At 47.7% G+C, this 15013-nt stretch overlaps 1 protein-coding gene across 3 annotated transcripts in view; it reads right to left on the reverse strand.

Moving 5' to 3' along the window:
- Window positions 1-6142: 6142 nt before the first annotated feature.
- The window catches only part of CEP89 (centrosomal protein 89), a 67491-nt gene continuing 58620 nt past the window's right edge, over window positions 6143-15013 (reverse strand). For 2 of the 3 annotated variants that reach the window (XM_084905700.1, XM_084905699.1), the window contains exons 18-19: window positions 13293-13462; window positions 6143-8410 (exon numbers count right to left, since the gene is read on the reverse strand). In XM_084905700.1, coding sequence (XP_084761826.1) covers window positions 8170-8410; window positions 13293-13462 — 411 coding nt within the window. In that variant the 3' untranslated portion in view covers window positions 6143-8169. Of the gene's footprint in view, window positions 8411-13292; window positions 13593-15013 lie in introns of those variants that run through there. The other variant, XM_084905701.1, reaches the window with a different exon arrangement.

Consider the following 15013-nt stretch of genomic DNA (forward strand, 5'->3'; position numbering starts at 1 on the left):
CACACATGAGGGCCCAAAAGTAAAACCTGCTCCGTTGACAGTAAGTAATGACAGTAATTATGACAGTTCAGGAGTAGGAAGACCCAGGGCCACAATAAAAATTAAATAAAACTGCCAAAACCGGTTTGGCTCAGTGGTAGAGCGTTGGTCTGCGGACTGAAAGGTCCCAGGTTCGATTCCGGTCAAGGGCATGTACATGGGTTGCAGGCACATCCCCGGTAGGGGGTGTGCAAGAGGCAGCTGGTCGATGTTTCTCTCTCATTGACGTTTCTAGCTCTCTATCTCTCTCCCTTCCTCTCTGTAAAAAATCAATAAAATATATTTAAAAATTAAATAAAACTGTCCACTTCTGTGCAGTTTTATAAAGGAGCCTCCTCTGAGGGGATGTGGTGCTGTGGCTCATGGCTGGGGGCGGAGGGGAGCGAAGGCTCGGGCCGGCCAGGGCAGTGTGGGCACCAGCCCATCACCCCTCGGTTGAGGCCTTTGCGCACTTATCACACGGACACACAGGGAGGCCCTGCGAGGGTCTGTCCTCTGATAGTGAGCGGTCCGTTCTGACTGTCCTGAGATGGTTATACTGTTATTACCCTTTCTCTGAGTTTATTTTTTATTTTATTTTATTTTTAATATTTTTATTTTTATTGATTTCAGAGAGGGAGGAGATAGAAACATCAATGATGAGAGAATCATTGATCAGCTGCCTCCTGCATGCCCCCCACTGGGGATGGAGCCCACAACCCAGGCCTGTGCTCTTGACTGGAATCAAACCCAGGACCCTTCAGTCCGCAGGCCAGCGCTCTATCCATTGAGCCAAACGAGCCAGGGCTCTGAGGGTGTAGAACACTTCCTGCCCGGGCCGGCAGGCTGATTCCCAGGGATCCACGCCAGGGCCCCAGCCTACATGGAAAGCCGACAGAGGCAGAATGAAAGCAGACGCCCCCCCCACCTTGTCCCCAGGATCTGGGCAGCTGGGGTTACTGGTACAATCCGGGGCTGATGGAAGGCTGAGGGGAGTAAATGGACACGCTTTTTGCTAAGAATAGGGGACGTAATTCCAGAAGAAATAGCTAGAAGAGAGGAAAGATCCAAGATGGCTGCTCAGGTAGACACCTAACCGCAGCAGCACACAACAATTTCAATGGAATACAACTAAAATGTAGAGTGGACATCGCCCAGAGCTACAGGTAGTCGACTGACTGAAAATTCTACAACAAGAAGGAAAGAGAAAACCAGAAGGAAAATCAGAGGAGCTGAAAAAGCCTAAGGTACGGAGACATGCTGCGCGCCCGCACGCACGCGCGCTCGGAGAGGTCACAGCCAGAGAGGAGGAGAGGGCTGGGTGCTGCCTGGCGTTCCCTAGCAGGAAGGAAATAAAACCCCCAGCCTGGGCTGAACCCCCGAAACGGCAGCGCTGAGCCCCAGTTATGGGCCAGACCCTGGGGACCCAGGCTCCGGCAGGGGGAGACGGGGCTGTGAGGCGGAATCCCAGGGGAGCGGCGAAAAGCAGAGCCCCTGGAGTCACATACATTGTGCGCAGAGGACGGAATGTTGACCCTGATGCTGGATTGCCCTGGCGGGAAGAAACAAAACCTCCGGCGGTGCTGAGCCCCACTCCCGACAGCTCTGAACCCCAGTTCTAGGCCAGTCCCTGGGGACCCAGGCTCAAGCAGAGGTAGACGGGGCTGTGAGGTGGAGTCCTGGGGGAGCTGCGAAAAGCGAGCCCCTGGAGTCGCGCACACTGCGCGCAGAGGACAGTCTGTTGACTCTGATGCTAGACTCTCCCAGCGGGAAGGAGAAAAAAAAGCTCCAGACTGGAAGAACGCGACGAGGAGCAGGAGCCCCTGCCGGACACTGGCCAGCCGGGCGCCAGCAAGGAGCTGGGCGACAAGGACCCCAAGGGGGGGGGTGTCCCTGGGCCTTCGACCGCTGAGCGCGGGCCACGGAGCCGAGGCCGGGGGCTGCTTCCTGGGCGGCGCCGACCCCTGCAACAGGCTGAAGCAGCACAGGAGCCCACGGAGAACAAAGGGGTGCCACAGGCCAACCTTCTGAGCTTCCAGGACAAGGAGGAAGAAACCGAAGAAGTTTTCAATGTGAAGAAATCAAGTGAGAGCAAAAGATAGTAAAATTACTTAAGAAAGAATACAAAGAAGATCTTAAAAAATCGAAGACTAAGTCAGAACTCAACTCAGCAGCCAACATTGCAACATAAATGCGTTTTAAAGGAAAAGAAAGGACAGAATGTTGGAACAGCGGCGGCCAGGCCTAGAGTGGCCAGGCACAAGGCAGTGGCAGCCGGGCCCGGAGCAGCAACGGCCAGGCCCCAGAGCAGCAGCAGCCAGAACCAGAGCAGCAACAGCCAGGCCTGGAGCAGCCAGACCTGGGGCAGTGGCAGCCAGGCCTGAGGCGGAGGCGGCCAAGCCCAGGGTGGCCAGTCCAGGAACACCCAAACCCGGAGTGGCCAGGCCCGGAGAAGCCGGACCCAGAGCAGCCAGGTCGGAAGCAGCCAGGCCCAGAACATCAGCAGCCAAGCCCGGAGCAGCCAGGCTGGGAGTGGCCAGACCCGGAGCAGCCACGTCCGGAGCAGCCGGGCCCAGAGCAGCCGGGTCGGGTGCGGCCAGGCCCAGAGCAGCAGCAGCCACGCCCGGAGCAGCCAGGTCGGGAGCGGCAGTGGCCAGACCCGGAGCAGCTGGTTGTGGAACGGACCAGAGCAACAGAGGCCAGGCCCGGAGCAGCCAGGCCCAGAACAGCTAGCTCCTCGCCTGCTCCTGCCCCACGGCTGCCTCTCAGACATGGCTGGAAACTTTTGTGGGAACTTGAGGGTCTGCTGAATCAAGTGATGAAGGCTTAGATCTGGATGTGTTGAGTTAGTATAGCGCTGGGGTGTTGATCTGTGAGTGCCTTGTGTGGGGCCTGGATGAGGTTGGTTGATCTATTTGGAAATGTCTTTTGTGTGAAGTGTATCCTTGGGCATGTGGAGGTATTATTGATTTGAGAAAATGCTAAGTAACTGATTTACTATCTGAAAAATTTAAAGTTCTGAAAGTTTAAGGTCTCTTGCCAAAAAGAGGTTTTAAAGCTAACACCTTAATTTTAATGGAGAAAGGAAATGACAAGCCCTTCCCACCCAGAACAGGTAATCCAATTCCAACCAGCAGCTATGTTTAAACAATGTGTCCATTTACACTTGAATGGCTACACCTTTTGATAGCCTAATGGCAAGTTTACATGTAAACAAGTTTGCTCTCAATTCCCTGGGCAGAAAAAAAATAAGGTTTAAAATTATTAGATTTTAAAAATTTATTCTTAGAAGTGTAAAAGTTTATTAATTAAACAACAACAACAACAACAACAACAACAAAAGGAGATTGAAAAACCTGATGAACAATAATAGCGGTTCATTGTAGTAGAGTCGGTGATATGGGAGGGGAGTGGGCTGACTGTTCTGGGGGGAAGAGGGGGAAGGGAGGGAGGAAGAGACTGAACATAAACTGTGCACCTATGGATGAGCACAATGGGGGGTGAGGAGGGGGCGGAGGGTGGGGTGGGAATCTGGTGGAAGGGGGAAGAAATGAGGAACCTTTGTAATAATATGAACAATAAAGATTGATTAAAAAAAAAATAGCTAGAAGAGGGCAATGGCAGCCTCCTAGCAGGGGGGTTCCGGGGGCGGGTCTCGCTGCAGGTTCCCACTTCTGGCTGGGGCCTGTGTCATCACTCCCTGGCGGTGCCCTCCTCACGCTCAGTGCCTGTCCCCGGCCATGCTCCGTCTGGGCACCTGAACCGGAGAGAAGCTGGGGCTGGGTCCTGCGAGCCCCCGGGAAGCCCTCCTGTGGCCTCACACCTTTGCAGTCCTCTCCCCTCCCCCACGCCTGATTGGCAGCGGATGGAGATGAAGAACAGGCCTTCTCTCTCTACCTTCTGCATCCAGTCTGGAAGCAGCCCCTCTCCGGGAGCACAGCCAGGGGCCCTGTCCCCGTCAGGCTTGCCCAGGGTCCACGCTTCTGTCTTTGCTGGAGTCCTGTCCTGCCCTCTCCCGCCATGCTCCTTCATTTTCATTCATAAACCCCAATCTCCCACAGTCTCCACAACCCACAGAGCCCTCATGCCGGCCCCTTCCCAACTCCAGACAGCAACACTTCAAAGCTGGGCTTCCATTTGGTCTCGTGTCTTTTACTTTTTCAACAATTTACTGGAATCTTTATTATGCTAATTTTGACTCATTCTCCCCTCCCCCACAATTGATTTTTGAGAGAGAAATGGGGGGGGGGGGGAGAGAAAGAAACATCAATGTGAGAGGGAAACATTGATCAGCTGCCCCTCCCTGTCAGCCCCCTGCAGGCACCTCAACTGAGGATCGAACCTGCAACTTGGGTATATGCCCTGACTGGGAATGGAACCCACCACCCTTTGGTGCACAGGACTACACTTCAACTGAGCCACACCAGCCAGGACTGACTCATGCTTTTAAATGTACAAAAGAGATCATCGAGTGTCTATGTTTTAAAAACAATAAATGCAATGTACTGACCCCTGAGCGCGGGAGCAGGCCCCTCCCAGGCCTCCTGAGTGAGGAGTTGCATTTCCGGTTTGTGGTCACCTTGCTTTTCCGGGTAGTTTTACCAAACACACACACACACACACACACACACACACACTCTGCTTCGTTTTGCAGTTCTGAACATTATGTGATTGGAATCACACTGCAGTTCTGTTGAGATTCACTGTTGGTAACAACCCAAGAATGTTTCCTGTTGATGTGTGCGCTTCATTCTATTGTACATATGCCATCCATCCTCCTGCCCCAAGGAAATTTTAGGGGCTCCATTTTCTGACTGCTATGACCATGCTACTCTGGCCATGCCCGTGTATTTTTTTCCTTGGTGCACACATGAACAAACTTCTCTAGAACATATACATACATACAAACACACAAGAGTGGAATTGCTGGCGAAATGACTACTTACACTCTCGGGGGAGGGGAGAAATGAGTCAAAATTAGCATAATAAAAATTATGCTAATAATTAAAAATAAAACTCTCGGGGTTGAGGAGACTGTGGGAGATTTGTATTTATGAATGAAAATGAACAAGCATAGCGGGAGAGGGCAGGGCAGGACTCCAGCAAACACACACACATAAAGAGTGGCATTGCTGGGGCAATGGCTACTTACACTGTCTCACCATTCAATGACACCGTTTCCCAAACCGGCGAAGCGGGCATTGTCAGACATGGTTGCGCTGCTGACAGGTTCAGGGTGTGGCATTGTGACTCCGTGTTTGCCCGTGGCGCTGTTAGCTGTCGGTATTGCTCCCGCTCATGGCTTGTCCTTCCACTGGGCGAAGAGTTCTTTATTTAACGCAGTCAAATGTACGGCTCTTTCCCTCTGCGGTTACAGCTTTTTGCATCTTGTTTAAGAAATCTTTCTCTGCCCTAGTTAGTTTGGCTGGGTGGATAGAGCATCAGCCTTTGGTCTGAAGGGTCCCAGGTTCAATTCCAGTCAAGGGCACAGGCCCGGGTTGTGGGTCCGATCCCCAATGGGGAGCGTGCAGGAGACAGCCAATCGATGATTCTTTCTCATCACTGATGTTTCTACCACTCTCTCCCTCTCCCTTCTTCTCTGAAGTCAATAAAAATATATTTAAAAAATAAAAGAAACTCTTCCCTGACTGAAAGTTATGAATTATCTTCTAGAAACTTAGTACTGTTTTCCACTAAGGAAAAGGTGATTTGTTTAAAATATGGTGTTGGAGAAGAGCTGCACGGATACATTGGACCACCAGAAAGATGAACAAGTGGGTCTGAGCTAATTAAGCTGTTGTTGCTGGAGGAAAAAAAAGACAAAACTGAAGCTGTCCTGTGTCCGGCGCATCACGAGAAGGCGGGGTTCTCTGGAAAAGACAAAAATCCTGGGAGAAACAGGAGCAGCAGGGAAGGAAGAAGACAGGATGTGAGACGGGCTGACTCAGAGGAGCCTCCGCACCATGCGTCCGCAGGGGCTGGGCAGGGCTGACAGCACACTGGGCACCACGCACTCACAGGCTGCCAGGACGGCACACAATGCACACACGCACGTCATTTAAACACTCCTAGTGGCCACGTTTGTTAAAAAGTAGAAAAAAACAAAAACAAGTGGAATCAATTTGAATACTTTATGTAACCCGATAGATACAAAATGCAACATAAAAATTACTGAGACATTTGACATTCTTTTTTTCACAGTAAGTCTTCAAAATCTGGCATATATCTGATGCTTATGGTACATTTCAATTTGGGTGCTATTTTCATCAGAAATATTTAATGCTTGGCTGTCACAAAATTCACCGCGGAAAAGTGAGGCCCCCGTACCCACGGGCTCACACGCAGCAGCTCCCCAGGAACTGCTGGCGGTGGGACAGCACGGCTCCGGTCCTGTGCTGGCAGTTCTTCTGGGCACGCTGGGCTGTGCCCAGGTCCACCTTTGTCACCTGTTCTCAACAAACAGTGCAGACAGAGATAAGCACCGAACATATAGTCACTGAATAAATAAATCAAAACCAATACAATTCAGACTCTCCTCCTGGCTCCTTAGATAACCCCCTGCCTGAGAGAACGGCACTCTGGGGAGAGGATGGCGTCTCCCGTCCTTCTCAGAGGTCGAGGGGCAAAGGGGTCACTTCCGACCCCCTGCCCTCCGCAGACCGCACCTCCCAGGACGGCTGCGCGCCACGCTAGAGGCAGTGGGCCGTGTGAGATCCGGGACCGTGTTTATAGCTGTTTGCAGTGGGTTACTTTGAACTTGATCAGGACCCTTCCACAGCCATACGGACCTCACCAGGACCAAGCCAGAATGGAACCCGTCCTGCTGACTGGAAATCTGCATGAGGCACTGGAACAGGCGCCCCTTCCCAGCAGCCCAAGGTGTCTGTGAACCAGTCTGGCCTCATCGCCGCCCCAGCCTCCAGGCCCCGAGCCCCTCCTCTGCTCCTGAGTTCTTGCCTCTGCTCCCCTCCACCTGCCCTGCTCCATCTCCCGAACCCGGTCCATGCTGCAAGGCCCGGGCGTTCGTCCTGCCCCGAAGCATCCGACAGCCTGTCCGTTCCTTGCCTCAGCTGCCTTGCCCTTGCGAGTACATTTGTGTGTGTGATAAACAAGACACAATGTACAAATGTTCCCTTCTCCAGGAATGCCACGTTCTCGTGGGCGGCAGGGAAACCCAGGACCAAAGCGGCTCTCCAGGGGGGACAATGGCAGTGACCCCACAGACAAGCCACCTCCCCATACAGGCCCTCTCACCGACTGCGGATTATTGGCGCACGTTTCCCTGAAAGAACAAAGCTACTATTTGCTGAGCTAGCACATAGTTCTAAATCCTGGTGAGTCTTCTACCCCTGGAAAAGGACAATAAAATAAAAAGATCTATGATATTCCATCTCCGTTTTCCATCTAGCAATCAAAGCGCTCGGACTAACTTTTACAGACGACCACGGACAATGCTAGAGCTTATTTGCTCATCTGAGACAGCACAGCCCAGGGAGGAGAGCTTCTGTAAGATGCTCCAGGATCCCCCTCCGCACACTGTCAGGGTTCTTTCGGTGCCGGGGACAGGCAGCCCCGTGAGCTGGCATAACCAGCAGCAAGTCCCAGGGGTGGTCCTGAGAGGCCGGGCGCGAGGAGGTGGCACCGAGCGGAGCAGAGCCACGGCCGCAGGCGCCCGTCTCGGTGGTGGCAGTGGGCAGGGACCCCACCTTGGCTCTCATGGGGGAGGGGACTCTGTGACCCTAGAAGTACTTTCCCGGGAGGAGGGAGAAAGCCCTCCACTGGCTTAGGGAAAGGGTGCAACACGCTTTGCACAACTTCCCTGCACGAGTACCAGCTCCTGGATTTCCAGTGAACAATAAATGCCACCCGGAGCTGCTGCACAGAGACCGTCGCTGCTGCTCCCCGCCGGCCATTCCCGAGGAGCCGGGGACGGCAGCTCAGCAGGCCCGTTCCCCGAGCAGTGGGCTCAGGAGCCGTTCTGGTGGCGGTGTAGAAGACACGCACTGGCTAGCATGCAGTGCGGCAGCACATTATTAAAGCAAAGTAAATGTAAGGCATGAAGTAAGCTTCTGAAACAGTTTATTTCTTCCTAGTCCTGAGAAGGAAGAACACTGCAGTTAGGTGGGAGCTTGCCCTTCCCTGTCCTGGGCCCTAGCTCAGGGGCTCCTGCAGGCCCTGGCGGGGGGAGGGCGGCGGCTTCATGTCACAGTAGCTGAGGCTGCCGTCCTCCAGCGCGTCGCCCTGCGCGAGGCCGGCGGGGCGGGGCTCCTCGGCGGCTCTGGAGCCGGTCCTCACGCCGGTCCTCTCCAGTGTCGCTCGGAGAAGTTCTCGGATTCTCTGGTTTTCCTTGGAGGTAGACTCCCAAACAACTTCCAGCTCGCCTTCCACGGCTCTGAGGAATCCCCAAAACAGGAAAAACAGCACATTAGGAAATACCTGGAGAGCCTATGAGTCCCAAGGTACAAGCATCGAATGGAAGTCTGCACAGTTCTGTGCCCAGCATACGATCTATCTCTGAGAACGTTTCATACGCACTGAAGAAGAATGTATAGTCTGGTGTTTAGGGTTGAAAACTTTGTAAATATCAATTATGTGCAATTGGTCTAATGTATCATTTAGGGTCAGTATTAATGCCTTATTGATTTTCTGTTTGGATGATCTATCTATAGATGTCAATGGGGAATTTAGGTTCACTACTATAATTGTATTTTTGTCAGCTTCTGCCTTTAGTTCTTTTATTAGTAGTTGTTTTTTATATTTTGGTACTCCTTGATTGGTGCAAATACCATGTTCCCCGAAAATAAGACATCCTCCGAAAATAAGACCTACTTACAGGTTTCCTTCTGAGTGAAATATAAGGTATCCCCCAAAAATAAGGCCCCCGTAGGCTAAACATGAGAGATTTGGTCCACTGATTCTGAAAGAAATGGAGTCACAAGAAATTCACCAGGAAATTCAGGAATTGAATTGTTATGATGATCTTCCAGAAGATGATGACATGATTGTCATTGAATAAATGAGTAAATTCTTGATACTGTAGAATTCACATTTTGTTTGGTTTGTGTTGACAACTACCGTACTACCATACCATATACAGGTAATAAATTTCCTTTATTTTCATTTAACAATAAATGTGTACCGTATTCTTCTTCATGGAAAAATAAGACATCCCCTGAAAATAAGACATAGCGCATCTTTGGGAGCAAAAATTAATATAAGACACTGTCTTATTTTCGGGGAAACAGGGTATGTTGTTATGTCTCCTTATCATTATAAAATGCCCATCTTTGTTTCATTATCTTTTTTAGCTTGAAATATATTTTGTCTGATATAATGGCTATATCCGCTTTTATCTGATGCCATCTGCTTTGGAGCAAGCATGTCAAACTTGCAGCTGGTGGGCCACATGCCTCGTTCTTTGGAGTATCATTTTCCATCCTTTCCCTTTGAGTCTGTTTGTCCTTGCAGCTGAGATGTGCCTCCTGAAGGCAGCAGATGGTTGGATTTTGTTCTGTTACCCAACCTGCCACTGTGTGTGTGTGTGTGTGTGTGTGTGTGTGTGTGTGTTTATTAATCTTCACCAGAGGATATTTTCCCCATTGCTTTCAGGGAGAACGGAAAGGAAGGAGGAAAGGGAGAAACATCGATGTGAGAGAGAGATATCAATTTGTGACTTCCTACATACGCCCTGACTGGGGCCGGGATAAAACCTGCAACCCAAGCATATGCCCTTATCAGAAATTGAACCTGCAACCTTTCAGTGCTCTAACTATTGAGCAATAGTATCCAGGACAAGATGGACCTTTAAAAAAAGTGACAAAAGATACCATAACAGCCAAAACGAAACAGAGAAGACAATGGAATATGCTGAGAGAAAAAGCCTGTCGATGTAGAATTCTATACTCAGCAAAAATCATCTTACAAGACTGGGGTCAAAATCCAGTGTTTTCAGATAAGCAAAACTAAGAAAGCTTACTACCAATATTCTCTCACTAAATAATGTATTTTAGGAAGAAGAAAACTAATCTAAGAAAAAACTATTCTGAGATGTAAGAAAGAGAATATGTTAAAAGTTTAAGTAAGGCATATTTTTGAGTTTTGTTTTTTTTTTTAATCAATTCAAATTGGGCAGTATCCAATTAGCAGATAGAAAGGAGCTCTAGTGAGCTATATAAAATAAAGGATTTTACAGGTAGAAGAGAGCAGAAATAAGGAAGTTAAATGCACCTGGTTATTGGAAGGAGGCCTAATTAGGTAGATTACATAATTAGTGCTAATCAGGTGATTCCTACATGACTGATTTAAGACTCCATTTCTGCAAGAGCTGAAATTGTACATTTAGACTTTGTTTGGTAACGTGGGGCTTAGTATAAGCAATTCCATTTTGGGCTAGTTGTCTTGATTTTAACAATTATTAAGCAAAAAAATTGGTCAACTGCAGGTATATAAAAATAAACAACTATATATAAATAGTATTTAATTTGGGATGGATAAAAATAATAATATAAAAAGACATAGTTATATCTAATGATACTAGATAACAGCATATAAACCAAAGGGGAAATAATTAGATTAAAGCATTAGAGCTTGCATTTGGGGGGAAGAAATGTAGGTATGCTGATTAAATATATTTTTTAATGTTAAATATCTAGGGTGGAAGTTCAAGAGTAACAACTCAAAAATATATAAATTTTAAACAACTAAAGGCAAAAAATGGAATGAGGATAAAGTTCCATTCTACTAATGGAATTCTTTTATTCTTTTTAAAAAATATATTTTATTGATTTTTTACAGAGAGGAAAGGCAAGGGATTGGTAGAAACATAGATGAGAGAGAAACATCAATCAGCTGCCTCCTGCACGCCCCCCCACTGAGCCAAACCAGTTTCGGCCTACTAATGGAATTCTAAGCCTCCTGTTTGGCAAGAAAGTTGGTATTGGCTCAACTTTTTACAACTATTTAGACTGATAAGAATTTCTGTGACTACAGAAACCATGTAGATAAGACTTCATTCTGCTTGGCACTATAAGCATCTGGCTGATGGGAAACAGATAACTGTATTCTGCATGACATCAGATTCATGGATCCTACTAAAACTTGAAGAAAGTCATATCAGAGAGTTCTTCTTCTGCAGGCATCAGTTTATATTCGTCTGTCAAAGGCAACACAGCCATTATGAAAGGGTGGGCTTAAGTGTGAGGGACCACCAAGTTCACCTTCACATAGCCTGCAATATTCCCCAATGCTTTAAAAAAAATATGTCTTTTTCATTTGGAACAATAAAAGACCCCGGATAGCCACAGCAATCCTGAGAAAGAAGAGTAAAGTAGGAAGGATCTCAATACCAGATTTCAAGCTGTATTACAAAGCCACTGTTCTCAAAACAGCCTGGTACTGACACAAGAACAGACATATAGATCAATGGAATAGAACCGAGAACCCAGATATCAACCCAAATCACTATGCTCAATTAATATTTGACAAAGGAGGCACAAATATACAATGGAGTCAAGACAGTCTCTTCAATAAATGGAGTTGGGAAAATTGGACAGATACATGCAAAAGAATGAAACTAGATCACCAACTTACACCATACACAAAAATAAACTCAAAATGAATACAGAACTTAAACATAAGAAGGGAAACCATAAAAAAACTAGAGGCATCCACAGGCAGCAAAATCTCAGACATATGCCAAAAGAACTTCTTCACTGATACTGCCCCTAGAGCAATGGAAGCTAAAGAGAAAATAAACAAATGGGACTACATCAAAATAAAAAGCTTTTTTACAGCAAAAGAAACCATCAACAAAACAACAAGAAAGCCCACTGTATGGGAGAATATATTTGCAAATGTTACCACTGATAAAGATTTAATCTCCAACATCTACAAACAGCTTATACAACTAAATAAAAGGAAGATGAATGATCCAATTAAAAATGGGCAATGGACCTGAACAGAATATTTTCAAAAGAAGACAGAAGAAAGGCCAAAAGGCACATGAAAACATGCTCAAAGTCACTAATTATCTGAGAGATGCAAATCAAAACAACAATGCAGTACCATCTCACACCTGTCAGAATGGCCAACATCAACAAATCAACAAACGACAAGTGTTGGCGAGGTTGCGGAGAAAAAGGAACCCTCGTGCACTGCTGGTGGGAATGCAGACTGGTGCAACCACTGTGGAGAACAGTGTGGAGTTTCCTCAAAAAACTGAAAATGGAACTCCCATTTGACCCAGTAATCCCACTTCTAGGAATATATCCCAAGAAACTAGAAACACCAATCAGAAAGGATATATGCACCCCTATGTTCATAGCAGCACAATCTACAATAGCTAGAATCTGGAAACAGCCTAGGTGCCCGTCAGCAGATGATTGAATCAAAAAACTGTGGTACATCTACACAATGGAATACTATGCTGCCATAAAAAAGAAGGAATTCTCATCATTTGCAGCAACCTGGATGGAATTGGAGAACATCATGCTGAGTGAAATAAGCCAGTCAATGAAAGAGAAACACCACATGACCTCACTCATTTATGGATAATAAAGAACATTATAAACTGATGAACCAAAAGATAGATATAGAGACAGTAAAGCAACAAGCAGACTGTCAAATTACAGCGGGAAGGGTAGGAAGATCTGGGGAAGATAAGAGATCAACCGAAAGACTTGTATTCATGCATATAAGTACAACCAATGGACACAAAACTCTGGGGAGGGAGGGTATGTATAGGAGGGTGGGCAATGGTAAGATATGTACAGATAATAATTTAATTTAAAAAATTAAAAACAAAAAAAAATAACAACAACAAAAATATGTCTTTATTGCTTTCAGAGAGGAAGGGAGAGGGAGAGAGAGTTAGAAACATCGACGAGAGAGAAACATTGATCAGCTGCCTCCTGCACATCTCCCTACAGGGGATGTGCTGGTAACCAAGGTACATGCCCTTGACTGGAATCGAACCTGGGACCTTTCAGTTTCCAGACCGATGCTCTATCCACTGAGCCAAACTGGTTAGGGCTATATACATGTATTAAGTCGTCACACTGTTCACCTTAAACTTACTCAGTGTTACATGTCAATTGCTGGGGAGATTTAAAAAAAGAAAACAGTAAGGAGCAAATAAAAATCAAGAGCAACATTAAATTCTGATAAGACCAAATACAAAAGCAAAAGTAAGTAATTAAACAAAACAGATCTAGAGGGTTTTATCAGAAAATTCTACCAACATCCAAAGCACACACACGCCACGGGGGCAGCCCTACCTTTTCTGCTGCAGAGCCTCGTCCAGGACGTCCTGCTTGTCCTGCAGCATCCGCTGGAGGTGCCGCATCTCCTGCTGGTACTGCGCTGTCTTGCTAGCAAAGTCCTCCTGCTGCTCTGTCAGACAGTGACTGATGTCCTCCAGCTTCAGTGCGGCCAGCTTCTTGTACCCCTGGTGGAGGAGGAGGGCGCTGTGAGGGAGGGAGGCTGCTCGCTGCCCAGGCCGGGGCCTCGGGGATGCATTCTGTACCTACCTCCGTGTGCCGTCAGAGACCAGTGAGCTGAGTGAGCCCTGCAAAGGTCTGATATGGAAGGACAAGTCTGGATCATAAAGGTCATATAAAGTAACAAAAAATTTCAAGTATAATAAAACCAAATTTCTAATTTATATCATGCTGTAAATTATTTTTATATGTTATAAATAAAATTAAAACTGAAGGTTCTGGCATACTCTGAGATGACTGAGATAAAAGACTAATTCATTTTCCTTCTTACATGTTTAAAAAATATTTTTATTGATTTCAGATAGGAAGGGAGAGAGATGAGAGGGAATCATTGACCGGCTGCCTCTTTTTTTTTTTTTTTTTTAAATATATTTTATTGATTTTTTACAGGGAAGAAGAGAGAGGGATAGAGAGCTAGAAACATCGATGAGAGAGAGTCATCGATCAGCTGCCTCTTCCTCACCCCCCACTGGGGATGTGCCCACAACCAATGTACATGCCCTTGACCGGAATCGAACCCGGGACCTTTCAGTCCGCAGGCCAACGTTCTATCCACTGACCAAACTGGTTTCAGCGACCGGCTGCCTCTTGCACGCTCCCCACTGGGGATCGAGCTTGCAACCCAAGCATGTGCCCCTGACCAGAATCGAACCCGAGACCTTTCAGTCCCCAGGCTGATGCTCTATCCACTGAGCCAAACCAGCGAGGGGTCCTTCTTACATTTTTGTTGCATGATATTTAAGGTTATGAATTTCCTTCTGAGCATTTCTAAAACTTTGTCACATATAGTCTGACTAATGGTATAGTTTACCTAGATGAAATTCTCTTTGGAAGTTATGACATTCTGGAAGCCAGTCCAAGATGGCAGCGTAGGAGGGCTCTAAGCTCACCCCTCTGGAGGACACAGTAAATTTACACCTATATACACAGCCATTCCTCGGGCGACATCTAAGTGCCAGCTGAAACAGCTTCTGCACAAATAGGAAGCTGTACAGAGAAGGCTGGGAGCTGCGAGTGCCCTGTGGGCGCTGAGGGGATTGTCCGGATGGAGGAACTGGTGAGCACCACTGTTTACAATTCTCCTGCACTTGGATGGGGCGGGCGCTTTATCCCAGTTTTCTGGCCGAGCTGCAGGGGTGCGGAGGCGCATCCCCAGCCACCCCTCCCAGAACTAGATCCAGCAGGAGGGCAGCACCCAGCCTATGTAAATGGGCCCCTTCACCTGGAGATGGACCTGGTGGGTGTGGCAGGTGCAGCAGCACGCACCTGCTGAGCTGCACGCGGACACCCCCTGCCCAGGGTGTGGAACCAGCAAAATGCTGTGCCCGTACGCAAGGCTGTCCTATTGAGAGAAAGTTCAGAAATAGTGGGGAGCAGCTGCATATGCATGTGGGGCTGCTGTGCCCAGAGAAAGTGTGGGGACACTGGGGCTCTGCAACCCATGCACTCAGAGTAGCCCTGCCCAGATCAGGTTCAGGCAACAGACAATTAAAGTAACA

This window comes from Pipistrellus hanaki, assembly GCF_964339955.1.
Source record: "Pipistrellus hanaki genome assembly, chromosome: 15".
NCBI lineage: Eukaryota > Metazoa > Chordata > Mammalia > Chiroptera > Vespertilionidae > Pipistrellus > Pipistrellus hanaki.